This window comes from Anastrepha obliqua, chromosome 1 (assembly GCF_027943255.1).
Source record: "Anastrepha obliqua isolate idAnaObli1 chromosome 1, idAnaObli1_1.0, whole genome shotgun sequence".
NCBI lineage: Eukaryota > Metazoa > Arthropoda > Insecta > Diptera > Tephritidae > Anastrepha > Anastrepha obliqua.
Window position 1 is genome coordinate 86074997 of NC_072892.1, and position 12165 is coordinate 86087161.

The window sequence follows — 12165 nt, forward strand, 5'->3', positions numbered from 1 at the left end:
TTAGAAAATCATTCAGATTTATGGTGAAAATGGTTTATTTGTTTTTATAAGGCCATAATGCACTAATATCTCTAATGACGGCAGGTTTTTAATGGCACTTCCTCAGACTTTTTGTTCAATATCACCAATCAATTAGAGTCACACCACCTAGGTGCATGAACGATCATCTTACGAGAAGTATCATATAATTTCGCAGAGGAAATGCTCTTGCGTTTCATTAGCCAGCTCGCAAAAACGCCAGACGCTTATTTCTACCAATCCTAGTTTCCTGAAATAACAAGGTGAACTGTACAACATTCTAAATCAGGTTTGCGAGCTTACTTGACATTTTTCAAAATGGAAAGGTAAATTGTTTTCAGTGTACGTAATCAAAGCTGAATCAATATAAAGTAAATTTCCTTTAACTGCTTTAAGCAATGTGTGGATACGAGATTAGACCACTGAATAATGCGACTAACATTACTATAGGATTAGTCCTTCAGTATAGATATGGGTATAACCCTCACACGGGGTTTTTCTCACTTTGCCTTGTTTCGCAGGAAATATGTAGAGTTTAAGAATAGAGCAAATTATTTTAAAATTTATATTTTATAAAACTTTTACAAACTTAAACTCAAACTTATAATTAATTAAAATGATTAGACGATGAAGATGAAGATGATTCACAATCTGTTCACGTCACGCATGGAGAACCAAAAAAAAAAAAAAAACAAAAAATAGAGTACATCTTTGCTGAGCTGCTTAAGAAAGTTTGGTAAAAGCAATCTGGATTGTGGGCGTACAAGTCATAACCTATCCACCAAGTCTGTGGACCAGCCAGAGATTTCTAGCAAGTTCAGCATCCCAGTGTCAGATCCTGGGTCTTTTATGACTGTTTTTCCCCGTGTGTCTTGAAATAGCACTTTTAGCATTAATGTACTTGCATTAAAATTAAAATAATAGAAAACGTTTTTTCTGTAATAGTTTTAGTCCATGAAAGTGCATGGATTGAAACCGCGGGTACAAAGAAAAGTAATAGAAAAAGTTTATAATAGCGTTTGCTCCTGGACAGGGGATGACAAAAAACTCAGAGAATTTATGGCATGAAAAAGCTCCTCATAAAAATTCATCTACCATTTGGATACGGCACAATACTGTAGATCCGTCCATTTGTGGAACAACATCAAGACGCACACCTTAAATAGGAGGAGGAGCTCGACACATGTCACTTACAAATATTGTAAACTCTGTATTGGATTCAGCCCTTTTTACATAGCCACATTGTCGCGTTTTACATTATCACCAGCATTTAAAAGAGCTGTAATGGAATTTCTATAACCGAATGAGTCGATACGTGGCTCTAATTCGGCATAGCACGGGTTTTGAACCCATGAAACAACAAATGATAGAAATGTGTTTTTTCTCATAAAATACTATCTTCCGTTAAGAGGCGACATAAAAGTGTAGATAAGCCAATTTGTGGAACAACAGGAAGACGCACACCTACAAGGAGGAAGAATAGCTCGACCAAACACCCAACAAAGGAAAGGAAGATATCATAATAGTGGTCTTAAAATTCGACAACATGTTACCCATTCTTATTATGTAAGTCAGCCAGGAAAGGTACTAGTCTTCAACTGCTCAGTGATACAAATACCATTGGAATACCTATGGTCACGAGCAAATTAATAATTAAGAACAATATTATCCAAGAGGCCAATATAGCATGGAGAGATGAAGGCAAATGCGTAACAGGTTACTACCTGCTACTACCACAAATAAATAAGAAAAGTGTAAAGGAATTACCTCGAATTCCAAGAGAATATCCTGAAGGTCGTGGCTTGTATAATCGATCATGGGCTATTTGGTCGGCATTTCTTGAGACTAGGAGTTTTCTTCCATGAATATTGTAGAAGTTTTAGAGATGAGGAAGAAAGAGTTGGGCATTTCCTTTGCAATTGTTCAAGCTTAGCTAAAATCAGAGCAGGTTTTCTAAGTAAATATTTTTTTTCAATTCTGTTCCGAAACTGTCTGGCGGTTTTTTTCAATTCTGTTACGGAACTATCTGACCAATCTTCCGCTTTATAAGAGCCACAGAATGGTTCTACGAAGAAAAATAAATGAGGTTTCTATGTCACAGTGGTATCGCAACAGACCTGTGTTCTAAGTGAGCTGGTCGTACAGACCGACTACCATCATAATCTTGCCTAACCAACTTAATCTAACCATCATGTTTTCAAATACCTCAGTAAAGATGAAAATAACTTTAAAAAACAAATTCCCTGTAGTTGAAATGCCATTCGTACAATATTTTAACGGTTTTTATAATGTCTGCTCAAACATGTTTTCATAAATCAAGAAAACTTATTTTAATAGTATATTCTATTACGAAACCCAATAGTTACTCTTCTCCCACCAAACCTATACGAGGGGCGCAGTCCATATGACGTACGGATCATTTTTATTTTGGTCGCAGGCCAAGAAAAGAAGGCGTTTGTTAAAGGTCGAAATGAAAAAATTGTTCTGTTAAAGAAAAAACTCATCAGCTGAATAAAAAGCTAGAGTTATACCATTGCCAATCAGTTATTGAGGGAGGAGAGTATCGTTTTCTGTATGGTGAAAAGCGGATCCGATAAATAGAAAATGCTGGAATAAGAATTAAAATGTTGGCGCACGGATTGAAATAGTTTATTAAGTACGTTTTTTATTGTACAATACAAGGTTTAAAAAAAGGTTTAAATTATCTTGATATTTGGGAGGGAATGTGTATTAGGGCTAACTTCTACTGGTATCGAATATTTTTTTGTGGTACAATAAACGCTTACGAGATTTAGACCGAGTTTAACAAAGCTCGACTAGTCATTTACTTCTGGTGCTAACCGGTGTCAGTAGGACACACTAAGTGGAGCCAAGTCCTTTTCCACCAGATCTTTCCAACGCAGAGCAGCATCTCTCTTATTCTGCTATTACCAGCTGATACCGCATCGTATACTTTCAGAGCTGGAGCGTGAGTATCCATTCAAACTTTGTAAACAGTTTAATCATAAGTATTAGCGCTAGCATTTTCCTGCATCTAAAATCTAGCTGGTACTCTTGGGAATGCAGTTCATTGTGATCTATTATTAACTTAACTGGTAACAGTAAGTAACTTAGCTAACTTACAAACTAAGTAACTTCTTGCGAGGTCCAAGATACTCAGCAGGCTCGAATAAAGTGTAATTTTTTTTATGGAGAGCATTTTTTTTAAATTAAAAGTATGGAAATATTTTACTTATTAGATGAGGCAAGGCAAAATTTGAACTAGTAGTAGTAGTAGAAATTCTTTATTGAATTTGTAAAAATCATGGTTAACAATTGATTTAATTCATACGTTAACTTATTTAATATACGAGTACTAGGGTAAATAAATAAATAAATAAAAAATTGAACTGTTGGCCATAAAATATGACTATATTGCACACTGTGGTCTAACAAAATATTGTCGTCGTCAAGTGAGTAATCAAAGTTATTTCTTAAAGTTGCCATTGCGCTCTAATTCCATAAGCACTTAAGACCACACACCATATATGTACCTATAAATATTTTCAAGCTTGGAATTTTAACACCTTACTCTAAAGTGAAATTCCTTTATAAATGCAATGGTTTTGTTGGAATTGCTGGCTGCTACTGCTGCTAGTACCAAGGAATGTAATTCACTTTCATGGTTTCCACACCTTCATGCTGAGCTTGTGTGCTTACCATTTGCCACTAAGTGCATAGAGTTGAACACTTTTGTATATGTATATGCATAAGGTATTGTAAGGATATGTATGTATATATGAATTTTTAAATGTATCCTCCTAGTGCATGCTTACCTCTAAGTTTTGGCGAAAAATCAACAAATTTATGTTCCCTTCGAAAATTTTATATACATATATCATATTCTTATCTTGCCACTTTTACACTTTTCAGGTATGGTGCACTGTCATCGGCGTGGCACGGAAGCAATTGTGGGTGATTTATCTCATGTATACCTCTATGAGCAAGGTGAGTTTCATTTCCAAAAAAAAGAGTCAAAATGAAATTAAAAATGTTCAAATAACAAAAAACAAAAATGAGAGAAGCTGGAGAAATGCTAAAAAATGTGAAAATTCAGAAATCGAGCGCGTCCCCTGGTATTCATTCCAGTGGATATGAATAAGGGATGGGTTGTTAGTGAAGGCGGGTAAACGATGGAAGAGCAGTCGAAGACCCGCATAATGTTCCATGTATTAGAGTGTGTATGTGAATGTATGTGCATACGCCAGTATTGCTGGGTATCAGCGTGCCAAACATTACTCCGGATATGCGCGTATAAGTGCCATGCTATGTTGGCCATATCCGGTAGCATCCGCACAGAACAATGCGCATATACACCCATACACTTACAGATAAATTTATGATTTACATATCTACATAACTACCTGTACGGGCACGACGTTGAACTTTTGACTAGGAACATTTCCAGTTTTGTTGCAGTCATTAAAATGCGCACAATAATGCAATTTGCAGCAGAAAAAATGAATAAAGCAGAAAGTAATAGTAAATGGTAAAAAATTGAAAGGAAAGTGGAAAAAAATTTACTCATCCGACATAAAACAGATAAACACACACGTACTATGAACATTATAGCCTGGTCGAAACAAATATACATTCATTCATATTTATTTAGCTGACAAGTCCATGTAGCGCGGTTTGGCAAAAAATTAAGGCAATAACAAAACTTTTTTGATGTACTGCAGCTCGGTACACTTTGGCTTTTCTCGATTCACCATAGTCTCGACTGATTTGAAAGTGGGTGGTGTTCATAAATGCAATGAAGCACCGTCAGCACAGGTACGCTGCAAATGGTGAAAAAATATTTAAAGCAACTGATACCCATAAGAATGGTAAATAGAAAAAGTTAGCTACAGTTTTGGGAAACTTTCATTTGTGTATTGAAAGCGGCTTTCATAACCAAATGACTTGAGCGTGGGTGTCTAACATACCTTTGGGTTCGGTACCTTTGCATACAAAATAAGTGATAGCAAAAGTTTTTTCCAATACAGTAGAATCCGTGTAGAGCGAACTAATTCGTGCTAGACCTAGATTGAACCAAGATTGCTCATAGAACTCAAATCAGGAATTAAAGACCCTTTAAATAAATTGATTAATTAAATAAAAACTTTGCATTTGAAATTCTAAATCATATGCAATTCACACATTTTTATAATTAAAAGCTTTTTTTCCTAAGCAGTGTACAAATATACTGCTGGTTTATATCTTTTCCTACTGCTTTACAGTTTGATCTCTAAAATTTCGAAGGGCAATTATATAATCAAGAAAACTCGAGTTTTCTTCGCCCACTCGATTGCTTTTTCAAAGACTCTAACAGTTTGTGATGCCGTTTTAACTTGATTTTCATTCAATTCTTAATGTTGTTCATTCTACCCAATACCCAAGGAATTACGTGTTTAGTTTACCTTATCTTACTTATATCTCTTTATAAAAAAAAACACGGTGTTCACAGTGGCGAGGAGTTCAGTTAAGCTATGGACCCTGGAACCCTGATGATACTGTATTTGTTGCTCCTCGGTGGACAATGACATTACTCTGAGGGAACTGCCGCTGCAAAGAACTTTTCCCACTCGGAGATCAGCATAAAAATTTGAGAAGAAGATTTGCCAAATCACTACGGTTAGAAACAGGCTTCAGAAAGCTCAATATATGGCGCTTATACAATATATAGCAGCTGATCAGAAAAAAATTGTCCGCGATGAAAGCAGAAGTTATTAGTGTTATACCGTCGGCCCCTCAATCTCGTTTCTTATTTCGTGTCGTGTAGTATAGCACATCATAACCCCATTGGCTTCTGGAAATTATTGCACCAGCAGTGGAAAGCGTAGAAGGTAAAGATTGCATCAGGTATGTAATAAATATTTGGAAGCAAGCTCACAATGCCTTACAATTTTTTAGATATGTTCTCAAGTTCTAATTTTCCAAATCAGAAAAAGTTCTCGATTAAGCCATTTGTAAATAAGGAAATTATGGAGTATACATATCCTATGATGGCCAAACAAGCTCATAGACGGAAATTCTGTGTTAACAAATAAAAAGTGGGGGTGATTTTTAACCGATTTCAATAATATTTATCTATTTCGGATCGAAAAGAGGTAGGGAGCAATACATGTACATACAAAGTTTTGGTGCATTTTACTAAGTCGCTATCGATACGCAAAAGTAGGCGTAGCACTACCCATTCTTCAAAGTTCTACTTGCGTCGTATTGTTTTCTTGGCTTTATCATTTTTGTCAAATTTGAGTAATTTTCATTTATAAGAGATATGTGTATAACCTTTCTTTGTTTTGAAAATTACCGTTATATTGACGGACGGACAGATAAACATGGCTAGATAACAGATAAATATGACTAGACCGACTTCTCACTTTGAGCAATTTCGCACAACATTAATGGAATCACCAACAAGAAGACTGTATTCGACTGCGCTCCTAGTCCTATCATCGGTTCTAAACGGAACCAAGTAGCAACAACAAAACTTATAGTACTAAATCAAAATAATGGTATAAATATTTTATAATCACCAGCATCAAAATGTTGTGTGGTGGGTAATAGAAAAAAATAGCAACTACAAGCACATACTTACCCAGTCCAAAGAACATAAATAGTATTACTTTCTAAATTTTAACTCTCAAATTTTAATAATAGTATTATTCATTAATAATTTCCCCCGAGCCGAAGGTGTTTACACTAGTGCTCCATTCCAATGTAAAGTAGTGGATCAGTAGTGGATAATAATAATAATAATAATTTCCCTGTTCTCCCGTTTTTAATTATGTATATGAGCTTGCGCTTAATTGACCTTTGGGCCAGTGAACTCGGCTAGGCCTGCGCTTAAAGCATAGCACACATACACGAATATTCATATATACATTCCATGGTGAAGCGATTTTCAGAAGTGTACTCCTAGCAGACTGTTATTCGGCTCTAAGCGAATTTGACAGAAATGCCGACGTCATTCGTTTTGTGTTTCGGCAAAATTTAGGTTTAGCCTAGTAAAGCATAAAACGAATGACGTAGAATCCAAAGTTCCCCTCAAAAAAAATTTTTTTTCAACATAGCGAGCAAGCCTGGTATCTATCATCCTTATATCCATCCCATATGAATTTACCTATTCCTCGATTCTCTTAGCTATTCACAAACGAAAGTGGGTTTTCGAGTAAACTCACCGCGGACTCCCACGCACAGATATCTGATATGTGCATATGTACATACATATATGCATAACCGCATACGCGCACTGTACTCACTGATCGGTCCTCTCCGATCTACTCTCAGCCGCTGACCGATCTTCTCAGTTATTGAATATATATGTACATAAGTTTATACGCTCTTTCCTTATTTCTTATCGTCGTTTATTTGTTATTTAAATAATTTAAGCTCTCCGTACATGCAAAATACATGCATGTAATATAGAGGCTGTTTATTTTTATTCCGATAGTTTTTTGCTAATGCCCTTTTGTCAAGTGAAGCTAGCGTATGTATGCATGTGCAGGCATGTATCTCACTGTGATACTTAGATTTAGGATTTTATTTAATATTGCTTAAGTGCGCTGTTATACCGAGAACGTTATAGACGGAGAGCTGGCGGCCGCGGAGGTACTACGATAACACCTCCGGCTAGAATTTTGAGAAGTGGTTGGGAGAACCATGAAGCAGTGCCATTTGCAAGGATTTTGCTCAAAACCCCTGCAAAAAAGACGTCAGACAACTTAAAGTTGCAAAAAAAAGTTGCTAAAAAAATGTTCGTACCTCCGGCTGAAAATTTGTAGGCTTACTGTTTGAAGGTCACAAATGCTGTATATAAATCGTCAGACATCTAGATCGCTGCAAAAGTAGTGTCAGACGACCCCAAATTTGTAAATTTTTTTCGAAATTTTTTTTTTTTACCTCCGTCTGACATTTTTACATACTATTGCAAAAAGCATTTCAAGTACACATTTAAATTGTCAGACGAAAATACCGTTGCAAAATACTTATCTCAAGCTACATACAGTGCTACATATTCGTTTAAACGCATTGCATTTTTTTCGTTTACTTTAGAACTGTTTTAACACTTTGGTGACCGGTGACGAGTTAACTCGTCTTTTCATGCCCAAACGTTGTTGACCGGTGACGAGTTAACTCGTCATTGCACTTGCATTATCTATTTCACTTTTTGACACCCAGGGCGATATAGAATATTGCAAACACTTGGCGTATCGGGTTTAGTCGTGTCCGCTCTATAACAAAAAAATTACTTTTCTTAGTATTTCGATTTCTATCACAATTTGAGTAAAATTTCAAGAATTTCAACCATGACGGAACGTATCGGCGAAGAACTTTTTAATGAATTATACGCGGTAGTTTATCTGATTGTCCGAGTGATTTCGAAATAAATTGTAGTGATTCCGAAAGTGATGAATCTGACATTATACCACCAAAACGACAAAAAAGAAATGCTATAGAATCCGATAGTGAAAGAATGTTTTACTTTCATATTCAATTACAAAAAAATAGGCGGTGACATGGCATAGTTTCTGCGTAAAATTACCTGTCAGCAAAGTGTTAAGATTACAATAATAACAACAACAAATATTCTTCCAAACTATTCGTTTAGGTCACAGTAAACCATCGTTGCATTTGTTTATTATCTATTGCTTTTTGTTGTAAAATAACGGGTGTCTATTTAAAATTGTGCTTAGAAATGCTATATATTCGTATAAACGCATAGTTTGTTAAAGAGTGCAGTAGTGAAATTAAAAGTGATTAACTTGTGAATATTGTTTGTAACTGAATATTTTGGTAAATTCTTACAATTTTTTTACACATTCATTCAAATTTCTTAGCTAAATTAAATTTTTTAACCTAAATTTCTAAAATGCCTAAGGCAATATACTTAAATGATGAGTGTTTACCATGAGGAGGGCTATTCCAATCGTGAAATTGGACAAAAAATTGGAAGATCGGAAGGAGTTGTGCGTGCTTTCTTAAAGAAAGCAGACATTTATGGAATAAAGAAAGCAACAAGAGGCAACACAAAATTGTCACAGCGTGACAAAAACAAAATAAAGCATGAGGCTACGAAAAATTTTTTGAATTGCAAATAAAAAATAAATTGGGTCTTCCTGGGTGTTCCTCATCATTTAAGGGGGTATTCTGGTCTAGAAAATTGAAAAAATCAATTTTTTTTTTTTGCATATTTTCAAAGCCTAGACTTTCAAAAATATGCTCTTAAAAGGATTTTTCAAAATTCGAATTATTTTCGAAGCTACAACTATTTTAGTGACGTGGCAGCTAAACTGGTTTGAGGGGACGGCCGTAACTTTAAACGCGTGTTTCTCAAAACTCCTTTTGCTGAGGTGGTTGACACGATATCTGAAGTTCTATTTGACCGATCCCTTTGAAATTTGGTGAGAATCTTTTTCATACATCTCTTTATCACTGGAGCCTTGGATTTTGAAAAATTTTAATTTGAAGTATTTTTAAAAAATTCGTAAAGGTCAAAAAACAGGGGTAAAAAAAAATTTTTTTTTTCAAGTAGGCGCCATTTTGTGAATTTTTATTTTTTTTTTTCGGCCGAGGCTCAAGATGTAGCGACATCGTTACTAATTAAGAATTTTCTTTGTTTGTTCGATTTAGATCACTACAAGGGTTGGAATCATGTCAACCAGGGAGCACTGTTTGACTAGCAACCCCTACTTCACCGACCTGTCACTGGATGAATTTTTGACTTTTTTTTTTTTTAATTTTTTTTATATACCTTAAACATCAATAAATATTATATAAAAAAATGGATAGTAAAAATGTTTTTAATTTTTCTTTTATCCTAGTTTGAAAAATACCCAAAAAGTAGGGCTCTAGACCAGAATACCCCCTTAAGTATTTTGCCTTAGGCACTTTAGAAAATCTGAAGAAATTAGGTTAAAAAATTTAATTTAGCTAAGAAATTTGAATGAATGTGTAAAAAAATTGTAAGAATTTACCAAAATATTCAGTTACAAACAATATTCACAAGTTAATCACTTTTAATTTCACTACTGCACTCTTTAACAAACTATGCGTTTATACGAATATATAGCATTTCTAAGCACAATTTTAAATAGACACCCGTTATTTTACAACAAAAAGCAATAGATAATAAACAAATGCAACGATGGTTTACTGTGACCTAAACGAATAGTTTGGAAGAATATTTGTTGTTGTTATTATTGTAATCTTAAAACAGTTCTAAAGTAAACGAAAAAAATGCAATGCGTTTAAACGAATATGTAGCACGTATATACTTGATATAGAATGCCGGAAAAAAACAGGAAAATAGGTTTGGGCACGCTTAGTGTAGAAATGTCGGGAAAAGAGAACGTTTGTGTGAAAATGGCGTCTAATAAAAAGTGTGTGATTTGTCAACTTAGTGACGAAAGTGATTCAATACCGTTACTAAATTCGAATAAACTGCAGAAGTGTCTAGAAGTGCGTCAAGTTCGGGAAAAATTGAAATTGAAGTATAGTGAGGTTTTTTTGCCTGCGGAAATAAATGAAAAACATAGCTGCCACTTTCAATGCTATAAGAATTTCACGGCTGTACCAAAAAAATATATTACTAAATATATGGAACTGATGGGATCTCGTACACTCACAGACATACCGTCCACATCATCCACATCAACTTCAACGGATTCTGTTGCAGTGGAAACCAGTGGTGGGGAAGAACAAGCCAATGCATCAACATCCACGCAACAAGAGGTAACGAATGATAATATCGAAATTACTGATAACGTTGAAAAACAACCTGTAGAAGAGAGTAATAACGAAAGTGTAGAGAAAATCCACCCAGGCTGCATTTATTGTGAAAAAATAAGGAAGACAGTTAAGGGTCGTTGCGTAACATTACGTACCTATGGCCGAGAGACAATTGAAAATGTTATTATACCTAGAGCACATACCTCAAACGATGTAAGGCTGCTACAAATTCTAAATGATAAAAGTTACAATAGCAATCAATTTCGCAGATCTGGGAGAGAATAATGTTGATCCTGCAACATACCAAATAATAGAGGAGTTCGTCTGCACCATACACAATATAAAAGGAGTGCAGAAAGTGAATGAGGCTCGTCTGGTAATGTTCGAAGCCAACTACAAACACCATGACCAATCCGAGTTATTCAAGAAAAAAATTAGCACCACTGACGCGTCGAATTTTCCACTGTGTGCCGATGAATTAAATCAACACTTGCTACGGACAAGTTACATTGCGCAATTATGGTTAAATGCGGACCAAAATATTCCATCAACTAAACATCCCGAGGAACATGGATGGTTTATTAACGAGGATGGAAAATATGATTTTACATGGTTTAAAGGTGATCAGTTGCCGTCAGCAATTGATGATATTATTCTCGATGACACACAGCAACAGCCAACAAATTTAGGTATGTTAATATTATTAGTCATTATCATCGATATCACATGAATTCTAATGATAATCTAATTATTTAATTTTTTCGATCATGTTGCAGAGGCAGAAAGACAATACGCATCCGATGAGGATGAAGAACAGGATATAATCATCGAAGACGACGAGTTCGATGATGAATGCAACGACTCCGATACCAGCAACATTCACAGTGATAATGACGAGAACTGAAAAAAAATTACTATATAAAAATTCTTTTTAAATATAATTAAAATGAAATTACATTTTTCAAAATAAGATTGAAATGAAATTATTTTTTTTTACAAATAAAATAGAAAAAAAATTACTTTTCTTCAAATAAGATTGGGATGAAATTATTTTTTTTTTGTGTCATGTACCTAGTCATAATATTTTTTTTTTCTTAAACAAACTTACTAAGCGCACAAACTATTCAATAATAATTCTCTACAATACACTGAAATCAGCATTTTTATTTTATTCAGACGAAGAATCTTTTACTTTTTATATGTACGACACATGCGTAAAATTTTCCCTTCAATTGATATTCTTTTATTGCGTATAGTAACTCAACAAAGTATTTCAATAAGTTAAATAAATGATGAAACTGTATTCAGCAATCTGGACTGGAAGTTCGCGATATCGCAGAGGTATTTTGCAACGGTATTTTCGTCTGACAATTTAAATGTGTACTTGAAATG

General features: G+C 34.7%; 1 protein-coding gene across 1 annotated transcript in view; it reads left to right on the top strand.

Moving 5' to 3' along the window:
* The window catches only part of LOC129253147 (uncharacterized), a 32562-nt gene that overhangs the window by 17604 nt on the left and 2793 nt on the right, over positions 1-12165 (top strand). The window contains exon 3 of the mRNA XM_054891412.1: positions 3931-4005. Coding sequence (XP_054747387.1) covers positions 3931-4005 — 75 coding nt within the window. The remainder of the gene's footprint in view (positions 1-3930; positions 4006-12165) is intronic.